Source organism: Suncus etruscus, chromosome 3, assembly GCF_024139225.1.
Source record: "Suncus etruscus isolate mSunEtr1 chromosome 3, mSunEtr1.pri.cur, whole genome shotgun sequence".
Taxonomy (NCBI): domain Eukaryota; kingdom Metazoa; phylum Chordata; class Mammalia; order Eulipotyphla; family Soricidae; genus Suncus; species Suncus etruscus.
The window spans coordinates 112,582,194-112,607,876 of record NC_064850.1 but is presented as its reverse complement, the minus strand read 5'-3'; the positions used below and the strand labels follow the sequence as shown (position 1 = coordinate 112,607,876).

Genomic DNA, 25,683 nt, shown 5'->3' with positions numbered 1-25,683 from the left:
TCATGGTGCCTAAATAGAATTTAAATAAAAAGGCAAAAACATCCTGAGAAAAAGAAAATTTCTATTTTATTTTTCTTTATAATTGTACAAACATGCATATTCCTTTTTGACTAAATAATATTTAACTGATTATAAATCTTGTTTTATTGGATACTTGGAATTCTGTTATTTTTCATTGATTAAATAATAAAAGTATTTGAATATTTATTCAGATACCTAATTTTGCTTGTATTATATATAAGTGCCTAGAAATGGGATTCACGCTGGGAACGAGGATGGAGGGAGGACAACTTTGGTGGTGGGAATTCTCTTGGTTTAATGCCAATATGTACTTAAAATATTACTGTGAAAGATATGTAATCCACTTTGGTCAAAATAAAATTATTATTATATTAAAATATATATTAGCAGTATATGTGATATGGTAACATTTATACATAAAATGAGTTATCTGGGGCCGGGCGGTGGCGCTAAAGGTAAGGTGCCTGCCTTGCCTACGCTAGCCTTGGACGGACCGCGGTTCGATCCCCCGGTGTCCCATATGGTCCCCCGAGCCAGGAGCAACTTCTGAGCACATAGCCAGGAGTAACCCCTGAGCGTTACCGGGTGTGACCCAAAAAAAAACCAAAAAAAAAAAAATGAGTTATCTTCTACCTCCTAAAACATTTAAGGTGCAATTTTAAAAGTAATATGTTCTTCAGATCCCACAAATGTTAATTTATGACTGTTAAAAATTAAATACAAAATAATAGTATATCAAGTAAGTACTTGGGAGAGAAAGATGTATAGAAATAAGGGTACTTATCTTTCATGCATCCAAACCAGGTTTGCTATCCATTACAACATATGGTCCCCTGAACCCTGTCAGGAATAACCCTGAGTACCACCAGGTGTGGTCCTCAGAAAATGAACAAAAGAAGGGCCGGAGAGATAGTATGGAGGTAAGGCATTTGCCTTTCATGCAGAAAAACGGTGGTTCGAATCCCGGCATCCCATATGGTCCCCCGAGCCTGCAAGGAGTGATTTCTGAGCATAGAGCCAGGAGTAACCCCTGAGTGCTGCCGGGTGTGACCCAAAAACCAAATAAAAAAAAATGAAGAAAAGAAATTATGCTATATTAATGCTTCCAAAAGTTCTGAAATTTGTGTAATATTTATTTTATTAATTCAATACAAACTTAGGCATATGAAGAAAGACCTGATGATTATCCTGCTGCATTCATGACATAAGGCACATGGTAGAAACTCAACAGATGGTAAGACTATGATTGACTAAGAGGATCAATTAGTCTAAGTCCTATCCATGGTGTATGCCCAGACTGTTCTCCAAAGAACTAAATAGACAGTCAGAAGAAAATATGAGAATATCTAGGGACCTCTGAAAAATTTTATTTGAAATTCTAGAAATTATTTTATGCTACTAAGAATGAAACCAACACTTATTTATATAACTTACTTTATCTTTTCATGTTGGTTAAATCAAGAATCTGTACCTATCTATTTTTTCAATAATTTCCTGTTAATTTAATAATCTTTCCAGATCTTATTCTTATTTACAAAGTTGTTTTTAGTTCTACAACATTACCATCTCTAATCTAATAGAGGTAACAAAAGATTTGAATATAAATCAATAATTTATCTACTTAAGGAAATGGTTTTACTAATATTATGACTAAATGAATTATTTCAACTCAAATGTGAGATGCCATGAGGAATTCTATCATTATCAATAATATGCTCATTACTTAAATAAATCCAAATATCCTAAATTTTAGTTGTTATATAACAGAAAACTTTCAGGTATCATAAAACAGTGAAATTCGGAGTCCTTTGTCTAAATTATAGGATGTGTTTTCAAAAATGCAATTGTAAGTCAAGACTCCCCAAAATGATTAAATCTACTTTGCTCAGCATGACCAACAATTGTCACCTTGGCATGAGGAATTAAAGTGATCTAGACACTTTGGCCCTCCTGTGAAGTGCTTTGACATTAATTATGTAATTTTATGTTATATTCCTTCCCCAGAGACTCTGGAAGCCCACTTCTATTGATACTGAACTGAGGTACAACCCTGAGGTTTTATTGCTAAAGCCCCTTAGTGCAGCTTAACAGGTGATTCTAACTTGCCCTACAAGATGGGGCAGGGAGTGATGAAGATCAAACTCAAGGCCTCACACATCAAAGGCATGTCTTCCCCCCATATAAGCTAATAGATCCAGGGCCAAAATGCATATTATTTTAAGTAAGGAGCTATGAAGGCCTTAAAACTATAGAAGATGTGCTTTTCTTTTTATCCCTTATCCTGTCCTTAATCAAAGAAGCAATTACTGCTCCCCTTTATGACCTTGAAAATATACAGTTGTGGGGTGGTGGGCTGAATATGTGTTTAGAAGTAAGTATGTTAAAAATTCATCCTTTTTTCTCTCAACTTCAAATATGAACTCAACCCCTCTTTGTTATGTGAAGTGTTCTCTTTCCTCAAGATAATGCCCCAAGTTTTCTTAACCCTACACAAGTTCTGGTCCACACTGCTTTACTTTAAAATTTACATTTATGTTTAACCCAGAAGCTTGAATATTTTCCCCATCCCCAATGCAATTGTCAGACTGTCAAATGCACCAAAGAGTATCAACTAAAAAAATAACTCTGATAAATAAGTCAACAATTTTCCTGATGTAAAATGGATATTTAAATACACTCACATTTATCATTATTGTCATAAGAAACATATGTTGGTCTATGAAAAGTCATCTTTGAATTTAGAATTCACAGATACATTGAGGATTTCTACTTCTTTGAAATTAAACTGGAAAAGAGTTTGCTCTCTGCAAGTCAGAGAAATTAGAGGAACGAAAACATTTGTAAGATTCTATCATATTTCTTTATATTTTATCCAAAATTTTTCTTTTGTTAGACTTGTCTTTATGTGTTTTCCGAGATATCTTCAAGAGAATTGTAAATAATTTATATACAACTTCCTTTGAAGGGTTCTATTTGTCTTGAGCAGAAACGTTTCAGCACCTCACAAAAATTTGCAAGATTCATGATTCTTAGTCCTAGACCCAGTCTGCATTGCCAGTTGCCTACCTTGAATTCTTATTTTTCTTTCTGTTATTCAAGTACTCATTGTTAGTTTTCTTTTTTTATTATGTGGCAAACAACATGCCAAAAAAAATCCCAGTTTCATAACATTTTTTGTCTAGTTAAACACAGGTTTTCTAAAACTGTCAGCACCATGTCCCCTGAATACTCATTTGTCTCTGCCTCTCTATCCCATCACACTTCTAATATTAATGGAATGCAGCTAACTACTAAGGTAGAAAATGAGTTATTGCCACAAGCTAGCTATAAATAAAAAAAAAGGCAGAAGAGGTAGATAGACGTTATGGTTTTTGTATGCCCTGGGCTGGCATTGAAAGCACATGCACTTGCTCTTAATTTCAAAGGGTGTTGATCTTCCTCATTAAGTAAGGCATGTTTTCATTAGTAAGTAGTGAGTGTGGGTGTCAAGAGACCTATATCTCCATCAGTTGCTAAAGAAACAATTCTTTAGAAAATACTCAACTCTCTTGAGAACATGTTGAAAGATATTATACCTGATCAGACTTACTTTGAACAACTCTTCCACTTGTCCTGATGTCTTTACTGTGCTCCTTGGAATGATCAAGTCTACCTAAGCCTATTGCAATGACAGCTTCTCAAATTAGATCTGTTGACTTCCAAGTTATTAAAGGCTTGCTTAAAATTCTATGTCATCTGATTAAATTGCTTTATCAACTGCTCTTTCAATAGCTACCACTCTTGTTGGACCCAATTATATGTTAGCTTCAATTAAATAAAGGCAGAAGATCAGTTTTCTTAAACTGGTTAATTCCCACCATGACTATTTCTTTTTGGTTAATATCTTCACTTATCATGGACAAATTCAAATCTCTAATATGTAAAGCTAAACAGTTATTCTACTCTTTACAATTTGAGTATCACATTAAACTTAAACCAAGAAAACAACCACTTCTGAGTATGAATTCTCTAGTGTTAAGCACAAGTTGATACCAAAAAAATGTTGGCCGATCCACAATATTCTTTATAGCTTTGACAACATTTTTAACATACTTATTATTTATAACTTTGCCAATTACCCCAAATTTCTGGTCACATTACATAATGAATGGATGTAAAATAAGCCAGTAAAATATATATTTTAACAAGACAGCATTTAACATTCTACACATATAATGTTCCTACAAAATTAGCTCAAAGATTTTTAAAGCTTGTATCTATGGCTTTAAGTCCAATAGCTATATAGAGATTAAAAAAATAGCTGGAAGATGATGAATTTTATATTATGGAGTACTAAGAAAATGGACCCATCATCACCTTTGAAAGGCAGAAGCAACACTCTAAATTCCTGCCTTAAAAATGCTCTATAGGAGCAGCCTCACCTTCTGTTGGAAAAAAAAAAGACAAACTTAAAAGTATTAAATTAAAATAGAAAAATTATAACTTAACTTTGCTTATAATTGCTACAGATGAGTTATTAAAATTCTAAACTTATGTAATATTATCATAAAATATGGCATTTTTTTCTCAAGAAAGCCACAAATTGGATATAGCTTATGCACTGTAAAACCCAGATGGCTTTTCTTAACTACTCAGACTTCCTTTAGTTCAAAAGTTAATTGAACTGAAAACTAAAATTTTGATAATTGATACACTTTGAGGGACTAGAGCAGAAGGATAAATTAGCCTCATGCCTAGGGTGTTAATGGACTTGAGAAAACATGACAATTGGTCAGCACATGTTTTACAAAGTAGAAGAAAAGTATATATTTTCTATAGGGTCGCTAATGACATAGTACCTGTTCTTCCTGCTCTGAAGTTTCTTTTCTTTCTCCATTTTCTTACTCACTGAATCAATATCATTCATGATTTTGCTCAATTTAATGTTCTCTGAAATTAAAAAAAAGAAAATTTTACTGACATCCACTATGTTTAAGTGCAATTCTCAAATTAAATTGCAAATCACTGATTTTCTTAATAACAAAGAACATAATACTCTTCCCCCAAAATTACTAACACAAAGATACTCTAAAAACACATTTGAGTGTTTTTCCCCACCCCATGATCCTCAGATGTTTTGCAATTACTAAAATTTAGGAAAGAAAGTACAGAGTAAATGAACTGCATAGATCAGATGGAAGACAGCTCCCAGGGAAACACTCGCGACAGCATAGCACACACCAATGAACACAAACAACCTCTTTTATACATATCAGCATTATTATCAGCATTATCCTCATCAGGCCACGTTTATAAAAGAGACTCGGCTATTTTAAAATAATTGAACAATCATTAGTTAAGGTAAACAGGAACATTGAGTGCTCCAGAAATACCATCAACAGAGTTAAGTCTGAAGTCCTACAAAGGCCGTGGTTCTGCTTTAGAAAAAAAAAATCTAGTTGAGAGCCTGGGAGATAGTTTAAAGGGCAAGTGTGCATATTGGTGATGTGGGGGCCTCAGGATAATCCCAGCACCACACAGTCCACCGAGCATTACCAACAATGATGTGCAAGCACTGAATTTACTCTTTTGAACCCACTCTGAAATCCTAGTTTTAAAAATCTAAAGAAAAATGTATGTATATAGTATGAGGACCAATGAATTTCTACTTTGCACAAAAAACAGAACTAATACAGTTTGAAACAATCAAACTCTACACATCCATTAAGCACCTTCCAGCTATTAGCTTAGATATACTAAAGCTATTAAAGAAATCTTTAAAATCCATATATGAAATTGCTTTAGAAAAATCTATGGACAAAAAGAAAATCTACGGACAAGTGACAAACAGTAGAACACAATCCAAAGCATAATATAATTTAGATTTAAAATGCATGAAAAATAAAATATATAAAAATTGGGATAATAGAAAACTTTAATATGCACTGGTTATAATATGCCAGATATGTTCGCTAGACTTTGCATTAAATAAATTAAAGTATACACCAGTATATTGTCAAGGTGTATAGTTGGATGGGAGGAGGTTATATGGAAGTGATGTGTTGTAATTATTTCATTTGCACAGAGTGAAAACAGATCACCCAAGATCTTGTAGATCTTGTAAAGGTAGAGAGTAAAGGTCAAACCTTTATCACGCTTCATAACTCTGGTTTACTCAGTCTACGTGCTCTTGAGTCTTGTGTGTTTAGTCAGCTAAGGAAATAATTGGTGTCTAAGTTAACTCTTTATGATAGCCACAGAGTTTGAAAGATACTTTATATAAAACTCTTCCACTATGAGGAAAGTCAAGTTACACGAATGTGATGAGGAGAAATAAATTTTGTTTGTTTGATTCTTAAAAATGGATATATTTACAAAAACTTGTTCCACCATCAGGTGCTAATTGCTTTAAATGGGTTATCCATTGGTTCTCACATCCACCCCCCAAATTAAGTACAATTATTATACCCATTATACAGATGAAGAAATTGAAGCAAAGAAATAGTTGTTAACTTACTAAGATTCTAGGGAAAGCCAACATTTAAACCCAAGCAGTTATTATAGAAATTTCCATTCTTTATTATTATTATTGTTATTATTATTATTTTATTGAAACCATTGTGATTTTACAAAGTCCTTCATAGTTGGATTTAAGATATACAGTGAATCAGGGACATCCCCCCACCAATGTCAACCCCCTCCACCAATGTTCCCAGAATGCATCCTATATCACCATACTTTCCCCCCTGGCCTGCCAGTATGACAGGCCCATTTTGTTTAAATTGTTATAAGTTGATCTCTTGATTCTATTGTTGTTGGCTTTGGCATGGATATTTAGTTCTGTCCTATTTTTTCTCCACCAATGCATCTGAGACCACTTGGCCCCAGGCCTCCAACATTTCATTTTTTTTCTTCTTAATTTTTTTTTAGTTTTGGGACCACACGTGGTGATAATCAAGGGTTACTCCTGGATATTTGCTCAGAAATTGCTCCTGGCTTGGGGAACCATATGGGATACAGGGATCGAATCAGCTCCACCTTGGGTCAGCCATGTGCAAGGCAAAAGCCTTACCACTGTTCTACTGCTCTGGCCCCATTTTTTTTCTGATTTTTATAGAAAAATGTGAGATAAAACAAAGTAATCTGTGTCCCAAGGTTCTATGAAAAAGGTGGGTTCTGACTTAGTATACCCAGATCCTTGCTTCCTGGATAGGGAGACCCTATCTTTTAGGCCAAAGGTTTTTCCTTTATATTTCACCTTTTGCTGTGCATATGAAAAAAAACCACTAAAACAAAACAAAAACCTGTCACCCCTTTTGTTTTAATCTTCAGAAGCTTTCATTATTAATCATTATAATATAGAAGTATAATGTTTTAATTTATCTAAGGAATTTATTAGTGAAAATTAATACATTAATTTCTAGAGAGAAAAATCGTAGGATTTGACAATCAAAAAAACAAGCATTACTCTCAATGAACTGCACAACTAAAAGTGAAAAATCAAGGTAGAGAAGTTGGGAATAAAGCACAATTGGGAAAGATCCTGAGATGTACAATCCAATGAGAGAGAGAGTGAATCATACAGTCATGAAGATGATAGTTGTGAAAAACAGTGATGGAAGTTCAACTGACCATTAAAAACAAGTATCTCTTAGGCCAAGTGAATTCCTTTTGGAATGACCCCAATATTTACTGTGCCAGGGCAGGAGGGAAAGAAACAAAACACAAAATATTATTTATCTTTTTATATATATTATTTTTATCTTCATTTATTATATTTAACTATTTATTTTTGGTTGATTTTTGTGTTTTGGTGTGGTTATTGAAGCTGTTGCCCCCATTTACACTTTTTTTCTTTTATTTTCTTTTCTTTCATTATATACTCTGCCATGTTTCTTATCTCAAGACCGTGGTGGTTTTTTTGTTTGTTTGTTTTGTTTTTTTTTGTTTTTGTTTTTGTTGTGGTGGTGCTTAGCATTATTGTTGGAGTCCTCACTGGATAGTTGACACTTCTTTTTGAACTGGTGGAGTGTTTCACCTTTTTCTCCTTCGTCTCTCTAACTGAGGATGAGACCCTCTAGAAGAATTCCGCTTATTTTCTGCGTATTAGACCTTTACCCCAGTTTACTACTATTCCCTTCCTCAAACAAAACCACGTAACTTGAACTAGCTAGTCCTGCCCCCAGTTAGAGGGGGAAATAAGAGAGACACTAGGACCAAACAGGTGCAAGACTACTAAGTATTAGGCTAGATACAGAGGGAACAACATATTCTGGTAGCCCTAGGGGTGAGGGAAGAGCATATGGGAGGTAGGACAAAAACGGAGGTGTAGGGAGGACAAATTGGTGATGGAAATCCCCCCTGATTTTATGTAAATATGTACTTAAAATATTATTGTCAACAATATGTAAGCCACTATGATCAAAATAAAAATTAAATTAAAAAAATAAATAAAATAAAATAATAAAATACACTCCAAAATTTAATATAATCAAGTTTCTCCTTAGTAAAAAAAAAAGTGTATTTGTTTGTTTACTTTGTTTTTCAGGGAAGAAGATTGTGCTATAAGTGAAGTGACATGGGGAAGAAGTCAACATAAATCAAGAGACTGCAAATGCTCACACCTGAACACAAACTAGGAACTTCAGGCATGAGCAGATATACAGATTCTCTGTATTTGCATGAAGAATTTGGTGAGTTCTAAAGGAAAGATATAATTAAGAAACGACTCTATTCTGGTTCTTTGGAAAAAATGTATAAAAATTAATGCTAACTTGGTATGATACTATTCCTGTTAAACATATAAAAGCACATCAACTTGAATGTATTGGTGTTACTAATTCGCAAACCCCAAGAAAAATATATGGAAGAATTCATACTACAGTAGAGATCATTAGTATCTAATTATCCACATACGTGTTCTTTCATACCTGCTAAAATTCAGTTGAGGCCATGTGACTAAATTATCACATTCTTGTTCAGAGACTATAGACCGATGAGATAAAATGACTCCAAGTTCTAGATCTTAAATCTTCCAGCTGACTCTGCCACTGTGCTTACCCTGTGCTTACCCTGCACCAAATGGCAGAGATCTGAAGTCTGTTACTCCATTGTGATGTGTGTGCAATGTGAGTGAAAAACAAAACTATTAACCATGAAGCCACTTAGTATCTGGGGTTAATATAGTCCAAACTATCCTAGCACTTATCCCAATTTATTACCTATCTGTGAAGTGAGAGATGGCATAATACTCAGGGAACTTTATTTTTCCATCTTCATTCTGTTTTTATCAAATCTTAATAACAAAATTGTGATACTATAATAATCAACAAAAATAAATGTGACCATTTTGAAGTAAACACTTATTAACTCCTGGGCAAATTTATTTAAAAGCCAAACTTAAAGTCATTTACATACAGTACTATTTAACTAGATCATGTTAGATATGTATTTTATTTTTAAATAATGCAGTTATATCTTATTTATATCTGTATATATACAGTTAAAGGAGAAAGGCATTAAACCATATAACAATACAACATTGCTTCAAATTAGTGTAAAAAACATTTAGATGAGTAAGAAGACTGTGTGACATGGAGCAAATTATAATATCTCTAATGATTATTTATTCCTATTTCTTTATGTAAAATCTAGTCATTGAACTAATTATATGAAATTCTGTAATTTTAGTTCTGGAAAACAGATTAAAGCTCACTTCTGGCTTAAATAAACAGTAAATTAGCAAGAGACTAGGAAAATAAAATGCAGGTAAAATTATGAGTAATTGGAACTTTTGTAATGAAATCAAACAAATGGAACAGAAGCCATTAGAACTGGCAGTCAAATAGCAGTCCTTAACAATATTTACCTTGTCATCTAAGAGGCCAGCTGAAATCAATCATTCGTTCCTTCGTTCCTGGAATCAATCATCATTCAATCTCCTTCAATTTCACTGCTCTCCATTCTGGGTTTAGCTTGTTTTGACCACCTGCAGCTGTTATGTTGCCCAGAGCTCTTTCCTTTGCTGCCTTTTGACTCTTTTCTTAAATTCACCTTCTCTCTTACCATCTCTATATTTATCAAAATCTGTATGCTTTGTCAAAAAAATCTAACTTTCTTGCTCAGTTCATTGTCAACTATCAAATTTGAAGAACTAAATTCTCTCTCTGTGTGTGTATGCATGTGTGTGTTAGTGTGTGTGTGTATGTGTGTGTGTGTGTGTGTGTGCAGGAATATTCCAACTATAAGGCTCTTCTCACAATCAATGACTACCACATACCCATAACCTGAAAACCACTAGAACCTTCAGACAACCTCAACCATCCCAAGTTAGTCATTAAATCCCTTCCATCCTTCCCCATCATATCATCTAGTAAGACAAACCTTTATCATCTCCCTGATGTTTACATAGTATCTTCCCTTGGTTTCCAAGTACTTCCATCCATACAATAATCTTGGATTTACAAACTATGGGGTTTAAAACTATCATTTCATAAATTTGAACTTAATTTCACCATAAACAGAGAATTTCAAATCTTCCGATATTACACTGTGGGCAGTAATATCCCTTGATAATTTAACAAACATATTTTTATATTTATATATAAACCTATAGTATACATGCACAAAATTATTCTTCTGGATCATATGAAGGAAATTTTCACAAAGTATGATATTCTAACATTGAATACATTATTATATATTTTATACAAACAGTTCCCACATAGCTATCCAAGAAATTTAATATTTATTAAATTATATTAACCAGTATCTTCTGTCTATACAAAATCACCTAACTGTCCTCAAACAACATTTGTTTATATTCATTTATTTTAGTTTTATCATGGTTTAAGAAGACTCAATTGTTATAGGAATTTGAATATGTTTCTATTCATATTTCCTGCTTGCAAGTAATTATTGAAAGTCATCTTAAGGAAGAATTTCAAGCTTTCTTAAAATTTTATTATAATTTAAGAATTAATGTTACAAAGTATTTAAGTTTACACTATTGGTGGACAAAGTTACTGCACACACACCCCCACCAAAGTGCCCATGACATGGCATTTTAGAGACCTGTCCCTATGACACCTCTGGTCTGACCTTCCTTACCCCCAACCTATCCCAGCATTACACTAGTGACAGACAGTTGTATTTTTTGGTGCATGTTTTTACCTCCTTTAGCTACTGTTCATGTGCCATAGACTTCCACTAACATTACCTTCTTGGTTCTAGTCAACTGAGTCATTCCCCTCACCTCATACTATACAACTGACCACTTTTGGGTCTATAATCCAATGTGCAAAGTGCACTATTAATTGACATTGTCCAGACCCTTGACTGTTGCTTTTATATAACACAGATAAGTGAGATCAATCTGCATTTATCCTTTCTCTGATAAATATATGTTATATATAATTAATATATAATAAGTATATTTAATACATAATATTTTAATATAAAGATATTTAATTTAATATAATTAATTTAATACATACATACACACACTTTCACTCCACACACCACTACATCTCAGGGCTTATTGTTCAGGTTCACACCTGATGGTGTTTAGGGTACCATATGTAGTAACAGGACTTTAACTGGAGTTTGACCACATGCAAGATTAAACCTTTGCATTGTATCTCTAGTCTGAATGTTTATATTTTTAAATACAGGTTCTCTAATCAAGGACTAGATATGGCTCTAATATCATCTTTAACTTAAAACTTCTCTATACAATAGTCACCAGCATATGACTACCACGTGCTTAAAATTATGACTACTCTGAATAAGATATGCTAAACATATCTAAGAAGGTCATAATAAATTAATTTAAAACATATTACATATTGAACTAAATAAAGTTATTGCTGAAATTAATGTTGCCTGTTTATATTTTTAATTTGGAAACCATAATTTTTATTACATTTTGTTTTATCTTTTTATTTCAGTGCTGACTTAGAGCATTACTACTACCCTTTTTATCCCTTTACATTTAAATTATATAAATATTATTATATACAATAGGAATTCTTCTTGCTCTTTTTAACAACTAAATTTAAATAAAATACTTGACAGAATAAATAAATGATATATCTTCATATTATTTCACATTTGAGCAATGCTAAATTTGATCATTTGGTTAAGGTGGTAAGTGCCAGATATTCCTATTATGAAAATAATTTCCCTTTGTTAAAATAAATAATTTCAGGTTTGTACTTTGAGTTTATGTGAATAACCTATTACACACGTAATTATAATATAGTGGGTTTTGTAATTCTCTTCTCTGCTATATATATATATATATATAAACCAGAATGTATTTCTTAAAATAATTTTTTTGTTCTTTTCACTTCCTCCTTTTATGAACTCATCAGTTTCTTTTGTATTCATTGTATCATACATATTCTACTGCTGTCATTTATGCTCGCAGTGCCAAAATCAGCCAATGACTCCCCAGGAAACTTTGAATATTCTCTTCATTCAATAAAAATCCTAAACTCAATCTGTCCTTTCCTATCTTAGGCTCAAAATTGTGGATCCAAGAAGCAGTGGCCATTATCTCTTCCAAAACTACCTTTGTCCCCACCTAGGACTTAGAAATTCTGGCTATGACTTATGATAAAATTCTCAGCATCTTTACTACAGTTCTTAATCCCTCCTATTTTCATTGCTGTGCTTCATTTGATGGATTTCTTTATATATCCTTACAGGTTCACTATTTCTATCTTTAACTATATTAAGTATACTATTTAAGACATTAACTGTTTTTATTTAAATCACTTATTTCTATAAAGACCTTTGGCTCTTTATCAAGTCTTCATGAAAATTTCTAGTTCAGATTTGATGCAATTAATTTTCACATTAATCTCCAAGGTTTGTCTCTATTATTTTAAACTTATTTTCACTATATTTTACACTGGTTTTAAAATGATTTTTAAATGTAAAAAAAGAAAATAAGTGCTATTTTTAAAAACACATTAAGCAATATTTTATTCTATATCAAACTCTAACATGTATGTAATTATAATTTTCTATATAGAAATATAAAGACCTAGGTAGCTCATTTGTAGTAACTAATTCTTTTTAAACCGTGATTCTTTTTTAAAAAAAATATAAATTTATATCATAGGAAAGAGAATTATATGCAATCAGGAACAAATCTCATCTTCAAGATGGAAATTCTGTTTCTATTCAGTTGAGGAAACTTTGAACTCACAATAATGTTACACTAAATTCTGACCTTAGATACTTTTTAGATATGATCTTTGGGATTCTGGCTTGATCCCCAGTGGGCTTGCCTGTGGTTATGGATAAGAAAACTCTCAAGTCCAAGATAGTGTCAGTCATGCTTCTTTGTCATTTCCTTCTACAAATTAAGGCTTTTATTTTTCCTGGTTTACTGTCCCATTGATATAATAATCTTTGAAATGGCTCTGATTATGGGACAGGACAGCTCTGATCTGACTTCCCATCTGGTATGGAGCCATTTGGGATTTTCTATGTGCTGTATTCAGACCAGGTTCACTAAATAAAAAAGCTCATAGCCTCCAGAAATATGCAGATACTTCCAGAAATAACAAAGATACTCTGCTCTTAGATATCTTTCAAATGGCTCTTTTGATTGCTTTCCATTTTGGATTCTGAGGTTCTCAATAATGCCTGAAATGCTTTTATCCATTTTGACAGTCATTCATATTTCAAGACTCAACTCACTGGAAACTATTTGATCTGTCATAACATTGAAATAATTTGCAACTCTCATTTACTTATCCAAGTCCTCCTTATTAATCAAAAACTTGAATAATGCAGACTAATATAATAATTATTCTCCCTGAACATTCAGCACTTCCTTATAATAGCTAACATATTCATCAAACGGTTGTTATATAAATCAATAAATAAAATACTTAACTCCTCTATTAACTTACAAAGAATTTTATAGCACTACTTTGTTTGACAGTGACATAAATAAATTTTTCAACTTTTTCTCAGATATTTGAGGTACTATATACATTCATTTCTTTTTTTTTTTTCCTGATCTCTACTTGTCCCCAGAACTTCAACAAGAATATGTTGAAAGGGGTTTTATATCATGACACTAGTTTGGTTAGAAGAGTGTTAGGGCTTCTTCCACATAAGAGACTAAATGATAATATGAAAATAATTCCCATGGGTTAAATTCTGATTCTTTTCATCTAAAAAAATAAAAGTTTAGATTTTAGGGCCCAGAAAGATTGCACAGCAATGTTTGCCTTGCAAGCAGCCGATCCAGGACCAAAGGTGGTTGGTACGAATCCTGGTGTCCCATATGGTCCCCCGTGTCTGCCAGGAGCTATTTCTGAGCAGACAGCCAGGAGTAACCCCTGAGCACCGCAGGGTGTGGCCCAAAAACCAAAAAAAAAAAAAAAAAGTTTAGATTTTAGGCATTAAATCACTTAAAAAGACTTGTGACCTTTATCTTTTTTCTAAAATCCAGTATTAAAACTGTACTCAAATTTATATAAAGCAATTATAACAAAATCTCAAACAATGTTCCAAATTTATAGACAGATTCATTAGTCAAAAAGACAGATTGCAATTTACTGACATTTCACATTCCACTGTGTGGGCTGGATGGATGTCATATGATTTTTTTTACTGTGGAATTTCCAGCACATGTGTGTTGCATAGAATGCCAATTCCTCACTATACTGTGTACTCTTTGGTGGTCTCTTGAGGATGGGCATTGTGTTTTTATCCACGCATTTAATCATCCATTCAACAAATATTTACTGCTATCATGTGACAATCTGCTAGGCTCCAGGAAAGCAAGAAAATATGGAGATTGTGAATTTCCTCTTCTAGGGAATTAAATAAATTAATTAATGTTTCCTTATCTCATAACTTAAACAGAAGGGATATGTATCCCTTTCAAAAAGTTGGAATTTTTGTGGACACATTAATCAAAAGTGGAATGAGAAGCAGAACTTCACTGGTTGAAAGTAAAATGACTGACAATATTAAATATAGACTTTCAATAATGGCAATTTCAAGAAAAGAAATTAAGGGATTATTGTATGGACATAATTTGAGAAAATGTTTTGTGTTGATATATTTTTAGTATAAAAGGTGTTTTAATTTGTGCTGGAGCAATAGTGGGTAGGGTGCTTGGGCTGGAGCAGGAGTAGGTAAAGTGTTTGCCTTGCATTTAGCCAACCTTAGTTCAATCCCATCAGGGGTCTCTTGAAATTATCAACAGCCTACCACTAAGAGTAGTGCCAGGATAAACCCTGAGTACCACTGGGTGTGGCCCCAAAACAAACAAAATTCTAATTTAATTTGCTTCCATAGCCAAAAATGTAGAGAGATTGAAGAAAGTAGGGAATTGGTTGAAAGTTGACAAGGCTCTGATAAAAGATCTTAACTTTGTTTTTTTATTTTTTGGTGGCCACACTCAGTGGTATTTAGTGAATAATCCTGGCTCTGCACTTTCAGAAATCACTCTTGGTACTGCTCAGGCAACCTAAGGGATGCTGAGATGAATCTCAGGTGGTACACAATCAAAGCAAACACCCCCAAATGCTGTACCATCCATCACTCCAGCCCAAAAGTCTTACTCTATCATCTATTAATGTCATCATCTTGACTAATAATAACAATAAAAAACAAATGATCTCTGTCTTCAATTTTTCTTTGTTCTACAGGAAAAAAATGTTTAAGCTAATTATCTGGACACATGGTTTATACTGCTTTACCCATTACACATGCTATTATCACTTTTAGGTAGAATATTCTGATTTTGCAGGAAACTTTTAGCATTTCTCAGGAAACATTTTTCTCCTTTCTGCAGTAAAATGAGCAAATCCCATGTTCATGGTCATTTTCCTTATTAACATTTCCACTTACTCTACTCTATAGTGATAATCTGGATTATATAGAGATTCATGACTTTCACAGAATTAGGTCATTGAACATAACCATTAGTTTTATTCTCTGAGCCTTGCTTCATCAGTGTTTAATGACAATATTGCTTGTACTGTGAAAGGATTATGTGATAACATATTCTTACCCAAGTAGCTGTTTTTAATCTCTGGTTGAATCTTCCATCAGAACTTTATATACTAAAGTTAACAGGGTTCAATAATAACTTCTCTTTTTTCAAGTTTATTTAGTTACCATTAATTACAGTTACAATTCAGTTTCAGGTATATAATACTTCAACATAAATTTCTTCACCAGTATTCACTTCCCTACACCAATGTGTAGTATCTGTTCTTATCAGTTAAATTATAACTTCTTTGGTTTTGTTCCTTAGCTAATTTCATCCAATTCCTTGTGAAAATGTGTTCATATATCAATACACAAATCCAAAAATTTATTCTCCAGCTCACACCTGTCTTTAAAATCTTAAATTCATGCATTGTTAACTTACTATGAACATGAGTGTCAATAGCATCTCAAATATATGCAGTCAAACTTAATTTTCTCTTTGGAAAAGGTTCTTTCCCATGTCAGTAAATCATATCTTTGAACATAATTGTTCCACTTATCTAACATTTCACTAACACCACAATTGTCACAATAATACTGAATTAATCTGAAAACTTGAGTTATTATTTTAAGTTTTATTTTTCCCAAATTTCTTTGATTTGGCCAGAGCAACTCTGGTTTAGGCAGTGAGTCAGGACCTCCAAAAGGCAACTGTCAGGATCCAGTTACCTAGTCATGGTCTTTTCATGGAACACCAAGGAACATCAAACACAAGCTCAACCACTAATTCATTTAAATTCATTACTTTAATCATCTATGGTCTTTTCACCATCTACTGGCCAAAGTAAGCACATGGCCAATCTCAAAGTCAGTGAAGCAAGAAAATTTATCCTAATGCAACTTAGAGAAGGAAGGGAATTGAGCAACAACCCAGTCTAAGCCAACATTATCATTTGCCTGAACTGAAAATAACTTTCTGATTAGTCTTCTGTTTTTCCTCTAGCCTTATTTACTTCTTTATATATATAGAAGTCAATCTTTCTGAAATGAAAATCCATTCATAACATCATTCTTTTTTATTTTTTATTTTGTTTTTTTTTTTTGGGGGGGGGCCACATCTGGTGACACTCAAGGGTTACTCCTGGCTATGTGCTTAGAAATCGCTCCTGGCTTGGAGGACCATATGGGACACTGGGGGATGAAACAGTGTTTTGTCCTAGGCTAGCACATGCAAGGCAGACGCCTTACGCCCTGTGCAACCACTCTGGCCCCATCATAACTTAAAATCACTTCTTACTTTTCACCATTCTTAGAAATTAGTTTCTTCCTATTCACTGCAAGACTGTGCCACATATGATCCTTGCCCATCTCTCTTGCCCGATTTCACATCACTGTCCTTATCACCTGTGCCATTACCTACAGCCTCAATGCTTTCTTTTTAGGACCTTGAATAAATCCAACTTCTATCCCATGTCACTTCCTGGCTTGTTCTTCATATTGCTAAAGTGATTGCTGCAGCTGGCTTGCACCAGTTTAAGAGTAGACTGTTTAATGATCATAAAGACTTCAATCCAGATGTCAAGTTTTAGTATCTTGAAATAAGCTACAGTGTGAATGTTTTATACTAGGAAACTTGGACATTTAATATTATGCCTTTTGTTTACTTGCATACTGCTAGTTCCCTTCTTTAAATCTTAGATCAAATGCAAGTGCCTCAAAGAGATTCCCAAGACATTTTGTACTTGAAATAGGCCCCTACATCAAATGAAAAAGTTCCTACATAAAAGAAGAGAAAAATAGTAAAGTGGGTAGGAGGACACTTGCCTTGCACATAGTCAACTTAGCTTTGATCCCTGGCATCTCTGTGGTCCCTTTAACACCACCAGGAGTAATTCCTGAAGACAGGGCCACAAGTAACCACTGGGAACCACATGGCGTTGCCCCAAAGCAAAATTAAAATACTCTACTTAGCAAAAGAAACTCAAGCTAAAATAAAGACACACTACTGGATTGGAAAAAGTATTTGGACACATCAAATAAAGAGCTAACTATGATCCAACATATATAAAGTACTCAGAGGCCTTAACAAGACCAAAATCTAATCTTATCCAAATATGGAGAGAGGAGATGAACAGACTAATGTCCAGAGAAATAATAGAGATAGTCATTAGACACATGAAAAAGTCTTCATTGTCACTTATGATGAGGTAAAATAACAACAAGGCATCAATTTACTCCAGTGATAGTGACATGTATCAACAAGTCTGAAAAATATCAGGGACAGGAGGGTTACAGTGAGAAAAAAATACCTCATTCAATTTTGGTAGAAATCTGCTTCAACCTTTATGGAAAGCAATATGGATATCTCTTTAGAAAAAATAAGAAATAAGAAAATCCCAAAACTAACAGTCATATCACTTCTTAGTTCCCTTTCTCATCAAAAATATATTCATTTGAAAACTATTGGCACTTGAAACAATAATAAATATTATTATTGATTATATCATTTATGATAGTAATTATATTATTAATCATATATAATTATTGTTTATTGATATGCTGTTAATGTTATTATTGATATTACATATAATTCTATGTAATGTGATTTATTAGGATAATATATAATTATTAATAAAAACTGAAACACTAATACAATAGTTAAGATATGAAAACAAAAATGCCTTAGCATGGATAAATGGATCAAAAAGTCTGGTACAGCCCCAGGGACCCCGGCGGGCCGGCTGGAGGAGTGAGTGAGGGAATTTCTGTCTCTTTGCGCCGGTGTTTGGGTCGGACCCTTTGGCGGGCCAGCTGGAGGAGTGAGTGAGGGAATTTCTGTCTCTTTGCGCCGGTGTCTTGGTCGGACCCTTTCCCCAGGGACCCCAGCTGGCCGGCTGGAGGAGTGAGTGAGGGAATTTCTGTCTCTTTGCGCCGGTGTCTGGGTTGGACCCTTTCCCCAGGGACCCCGGCGGGCCGGCTGGAGGAGTGAGTGAGGGAATTTCTGTCTCTTTGCGCCGGTGTTTGGGTTGGACCCTTTGGCGGGCCGGATGGAGGAGTGAGTGAGGGAATTTCTGTCTCTTTGCGCCGGTGTCTGGGTCGGACCCTTTCCCCAGGGACCCCGGCGGGCCGGCTGGAGGAGTGAGTGAGGGAATTTCTGTCTCTTTGCGCCGGTGTCTGGGTCGGACCCTTTGGCGGGCCGGCTGGAAGAGTGAGTGAGGGAATTTCTGTCTCTTTGCGCGCGGCATTTGGGACGGACCCTTCCCCAAGGAACCCCTGCGTGCCAGCCAGAGAGGGTTGAGTGACTCCCTTCCCCCAGGTGGGTGACTAGAAAGTCAAGTTGAGCGACCCGAACAGACGGGAGAGATAGGGCCAGCCATCTGGTCTCGCAGGGGAACTAGAGCAGTCCACCTCCCTGGACCCTGGAGTGGACCAGGGACTCCCCAAGGGTGAGGACAGAGCCTGAAGGGTTGAACTGAGGGAACCCTTCAAGGGAGGCGTGGAGGGGGCGGAGCTCCATTGACTCCCAGAGAAAGGAGGGGGGACTGAGAGCTAGGCTCAACAGCGCCAGTAACCATTGTGGCCAGGAGTGGAACTGCACCGCTGACAGAAATAAGGAGCAGAAAGGGACAAGACCCACTGCAGGAAGGCTGCACTCTAGGTAGCAAAGGGGAGGAAAAAGGACTAGGCCCAACAAACTCACCCAACAGGCCCCTCTAGAAACACCTTCAGGAAGGGGACCAAAGCAGGCCAAAATTAGAAGCCACAGCACTCCAAAATACACCATTAAATACAAAGAACAATGCGTAAAGCAAGGAAATCGCTAATAACTGGAGACACCATGACAAACCCTATCAAATTTCCAAGTCCACCAAAGCGCACAGATCCACGGGAAGAAGACCTAAAAGCAGTCATGAGGAAGGAAATGCAAGAATTACTAAAAGAATTAAAAAAAAACCCTAACAACCGAATATAAAAAAATCCATGGACGAACGAATCAGCCAAATTAAAGAAGAAATGTCAAAGAACATGAGAGAGTCCATACAAAAAGAAGTGAAGGAATTAAAAGACAAGGTAACAAGCCTTACGAGCAGAAACACAGAGTTGGAGAAGCACATAGAAGAACTCGAAGGAAAACTGCAATCAAAAAATGATCAAGAAACCAACAAAGAAATAAAAGGCAAAGCACTGGAAGGAAAAATCCAATATCTAATCAACAAGGACAAAAGAAACAATCTAAGAATTGTGGGTATACCAGAAGGGGAGGAAATAGGGAAGGGGGTAGAACAGGTAGTCGGGGAGATAATAACAGAGAACTTTCCCACCCTCTGGAAAGACAATTCAGGACAAATCCAAGAAGTCAAGAGAGTCCCTAATAAAGTAGACCCCAATAAACCCACACCAAGACACATAATAATCCAAATGGCAAAAAACAAAGAGAAAGAGGAACTCCTGAAAGCAATAAGGGAGAAAAAAAACCTCAAGTACAAAGGAAAGGACATAAGAATCAAACCAGATCTCCCATTTGAAATAATTCAAGCAAGAAGACAGTGGAATGATATATTTAAACGACTGAATGAAAGAAATTTCCAACCCAGGGTCCAATACCCAGCAAAACTATCATTCATATGGGAGGGCAGACTAAAAACATTCTCAAACATGAATGAACTTGAACTATTTGTGCAAACTAAGCCGATCCTAAGCCACTTACTCAGAGAAGAATTACACAATCCAAACCCCCGATTGTAACAACAACCACTCCACACAATACAACTGCACAACAGTCCTCTCTATCAATAATTTCCCTAAATGTAAACGGACTAAACTCTCCAATTAAAAGACACATAGTAGAGAACTGGGTTAGGAAAAATAAACCGGACTTCTGCTGTCTGCAAGAAACACACCTACAGCTACAGGATAAGCACAGGCTTAGAATAAAAGGATGGAAAGTAATTATTCAGGCCAATGGAAAACAAAAAAGAGCAGGGACAGCCATTCTTATATCAGACCAAATTGTATTCAACCTCAAGAAAGTGATCAGAGACAAAGAGGGTCACTACTTACTGGTCAGGGGAACATTAGATCAAGAAACACTAACCCTGGTCAATATCTATGCACCTAATGTAGAGTCACCAAAATATGTGAGGCAACTACTGGCAAACCTGGAGAAACACATGAAGGGAATTGTGATAATAGTAGGGGACCTCAATACTCCACTATCACCACTGGACAGATCCTCCAAGCAGAAAAATAGCAAAGAAATAAGAGCTCTAAATGAAAAATTAGAAGATTTAGGGCTAACAGACTTATATAGAGCCCTCCATCCCCAGAAAGCAGAATACACATTCTTCTCAAACCCACATGGAACCTTCTCCAGAATAGACCATGTCTTAGGATACAAAGCCAACCTATGTAAGATCACAAAGGTAAGGATAATTAGAAGTACCATTTCAGATCACTATGCAACAGAGCTTAAAATTGATGTCAAGAAGAAGCAATGGAGGAAAACTAATACCTGGAGACTAAACAACATGCTGCTTAACAACAGCTGGATCAAAGAACAACTCAAGGAAGAAATAAAAAGATTCCTTGAGACAAATGACAATGAAGAGACAACATGTCAAAATCTATGGGACACAGCAAAAGCAGTAATTAGGGGGAAACTCATAGCAATACAGGCCTATGTCAAGAAACAGGAAAACAACAAAACCAACAGTTTAAAAGATCACCTCAAAGAATTGGAACAACAGCAACAGAGAAATCCAACCACAAACAGAAGGCAAGAAATAATAAAAACCAGAGCAGAAATAAACAATATTGAAACTAAGAAAACAATACAAAAAATCAATGAGACCAGGAGTTGGTTTTTCGAAAAAATAAACAAGATAGACAAACCATTGGCGAGACTCACCAAAAAAAAGAGGGAAAACACCCAAATCACTAGGATCACAAATGAAAGGGGAGAGATTACAACAGAACCCCAAGAAATACAACATATCATGAGATCATATTATGAACAACTATACTCAAGTAGGCTAGAGAACCCAGTAGAAATCGACAGATTCTTGGACAAACACCCTCCTCCAAGACTGGAAAAGGAAGATCTAGAAAGTCTAAACAGACCAATCACTTCAGAGGAAATTGAAGAGGTAATTAAAAAACTCCCTAAGAACAAATGCCCAGGCCCAGATGGATTTACAGGTGAATTCTATCAAACATTTAAAGAAGACCTATTACCACTGTTCCAAAGGCTTTTCCAAACCATAGAAAAAACAGGAATCCTCCCCAACTCCTTTTATGAGGCTAATATCACACTCATTCCCAAAGAAGGCAAAGACACCACCAAAAAAGAAAACTACAGACCAATCTCACTAATGAACATAGATGCAAAGATACTCAACAAAATCCTAGCAAACCGAATCCAACACTTCATCAAAAAGATCATACATCACGACCAAGTGGGTTTCATACCAGGAATGCAAGGTTGGTTCAACATACGCAAATCAATAAACATGATACATCACATCAACAACATGAAAGACAAAAACCACATGATCATATCAATTGATGCCGAGAAGGCATTTGACAAAATCCAACATCCTTTTATGTTAAAGACACTCAGCAAAATAGGGTTAGAAGGAACCTTCCTCAAGATAGTTACAGCTATATATGAAAAGCCTACAGCCAACATTATACTTAATGGCGAGAAACTAGAAGCATTCCCACTAAGGTCAGGAACTAGGCAAGGCTGTCCACTCTCTCCACTCTTATTCAATATAACCTTAGAAGTGCTAGCAATAGCAATCCGACAAGAGAAGGGAATCAAAGGAATTCAAGTAGGGAAAGATGAACACAAGCTAGCTCTATTTGCCGACGATATGATGATATACATCAAAAACCCTATAGAGTCCACAGTAAAACTCCTAGAAACAATCAACCAATACAGCAAAGTGGCTGGATACAAAGTCAATACACAAAAGACAGTAGCGTTTCTATATACAAACAATGAAGTTGAGGAGAGAGAGATTAAAAATACAATCCCATTTAAGATAGTATCAAAAAATATCAAGTATCTAGGAATAAACCTTACAAGAGAAGTGAAAGACCTTTACCAGGGAAACTTCAAAAAACTTCAGAAAGAAATTGAAGAAGATCTAAAGAAATGGAAGAACATCCCATGCTCATGGATAGGTAGAATTAACATAGTCAAAATGACTATCTTACCCAAACTTCTATATAGATTTAATGCAATCCCTATCCAAATTCAGACACAATTCTTTAAAGAAATAGAACAATCAATCACAAAATTCATCTGGAACCACAAAAGATCCAGGATAGCCAAACACATACTGAAAAACAAGAAGCTGGGAGGCATCTCCTTACCTAACTTGAAACTATACTATAAAGCCATAGTAATTAAAACAGCATGGTACTGGAACAGAGACAGGAGCTCAGACCAGTGGATCAGAACAGAATTCCCAGACATAAACTCCCAGATATACAGCCAACTAATATTTGATAAAAGAGGCAAGAATCTGAAATGGAACAAAGAAAGCCTATTCAACAAATGGTGTTGGTACAACTGGAAAACCACATGTACGAAAGTGAAAATTGACCCATACCTCACTCCTTATACAAAAGTCAACTCAAAATGGATCAAAGACCTTGAAATCAGACCTGAATCTATAAAGTTTATCGAGAATAAAATAGGCAGAACACTCGAAGACCTATATATCAAAAAGGTCTTTGAGAACGGAGCACCAATGGCAAGAACGTTAGCATCAAATATAAACAAATGGGACTACATCAAACTAAAAAGCTTCTGCATGGCAAAAGAAACCCTACTTAATGCAAGAAGACAGCTAACAGAATGGGAAAAAATCTTTTCACTTGACATATCAGATAAAGGGCTGATATCTAGAACATACAAAGCACTCAGAAAGCTGAGCCCCTCAAAACCAAATAAAGCCATAGAAAAATGGGGAGATGAAATGAATAGACACTTCTCTGAGGAAGACAGAAGGATGGCCAACAAACACATGAAAACATGCTCACCTTCACTCATCATCAGGGAGATCCAAATCAAGACAACAATGAGATACCACCTTACACCAGTGAGGTTGGCTCACATCAAAAATAATGGAAACAACCTTTGTTGGCGAGGATGCGGTATGAAAGGAACTCTCATCCACTGCTGGTGGGAATGCCCCCTAGTCCAACATCTATGGAGAAAAGTCTGGAGAGTGCTCAAAGAACTCAGAATTGATCTGCCATTTGACCCAGCAATTGCTCTACTAGGCATATACCCACAAGATGGAAGGACATTCATTCCAAAATATATATGCACCCCACTATTTATTGCAGCACTCAGTATAATAGCCAAATCTTGGAACCAACCTCGATGTCCAACAACAGATGAATGGATCATTAAGATGTGGTACATATACACAATGGAATATTACATGGCAGTCAGAAACGATACAATCACAGACTTTGCAGCAACATGGATGGACCTAGATCATGTTATGTTAAACGAAGTAAGTCAGAAGACAAAAGATAAACACAGAATGGTAGCACTATTCTGAAACACCTAGAACACATAGTTTATACACAACTAAATCCTATCAAATAACAGGGTAGAAACTCCGAACACTGTAATAGTCAGCATAGACATGGGAGCAGTGTCCAAAATACATGAAAAAGGAACAACGCAAACTCTTGACTACACATTATACCACAAAGAAAACAGCAACAACAGAAATGGCAGCATAGAGAGAACAGGTATGTAATCAGACTTCTACCACAAAGGTCCACAATAATCCCTGAGAGTTCATATTCAGGAACACAAGTATAGAACACCAAGGGAAATCACGGACTACAATGGCAACATACCATAACACTACCTTTTAATGCCTTTATCTTACTATACTTTAAATAACCTCTCAGCTTTTCTGCCCACAGGTGCCCTTGGATACAAAGGGCGGACAAACTAAGGTGGCAACTCGGGATACCACACGGGATACCATACCTTGCTTGCACTACGAGATGGCCACAAGACAACTCTTTAACATACACTTTATCTTTAGGTAATACCTTCATTTAGGAATTGAAGCACGTGACCAGTCAGACCACTGAAGCAGTACCTGAGACGTACAGACTTAAACTACAGGCTCTATTCTTCGAACACATTCAATCAAACCAGCATTCCCTTGCTATTCTCTCCCCTCTCCTCACTACTTTCTTTTTTTTTCTTTTTCTTCTTCTATTCTGCTCATTACTTTTCTCCCTTTCTCCCCCCCTTTTCTCTCTAAGGTATTTTCTCTTTTCTCTCCCTTCAAACCCTTCCCATACACCTTCCCCTTTCCCCCCTCCGGAAATCCAACTATCCCCTCACCCCTCAATCCCATCCAGATCTCCCACCATATTAAAACTCCTCTCCCCCAGTCCTTATTCTATTAGGCATCAAGATCGACCTCCTACCCAATGAACCAGTACCCAGCACCCAGGCGAGAGGACACCCAGATAAAACCACACCTCGTCTCCTGAAAGAAAAGACAGCCAACTCCCCTATGGACTCATGCTACGAGGCCCTCCCGACCAACTCCCCCTAACGCGAACTGCTCCTTGAAACCGGGCCTAGATCCAAAAGTATCCCCAATGCAAGAACTCTTCCAAGACCCCCCTGCCGCAAATATTTACCAATCTGAAGAAGGTCAG

The 25,683-nt window shown here is 35.6% G+C and overlaps 1 protein-coding gene across 1 annotated transcript in view; it reads right to left on the bottom strand.

Moving 5' to 3' along the window:
• IQCM (IQ motif containing M) overlaps nucleotides 1-25,683 on the bottom strand; it is a 410,973-nt gene that overhangs the window by 284,055 nt on the left and 101,235 nt on the right. The window contains exon 7 of the mRNA XM_049770870.1: nucleotides 4,860-4,950. Within this exon, the coding sequence (XP_049626827.1) occupies nucleotides 4,860-4,950 (91 nt within the window). The remainder of the gene's footprint in view (nucleotides 1-4,859; nucleotides 4,951-25,683) is intronic.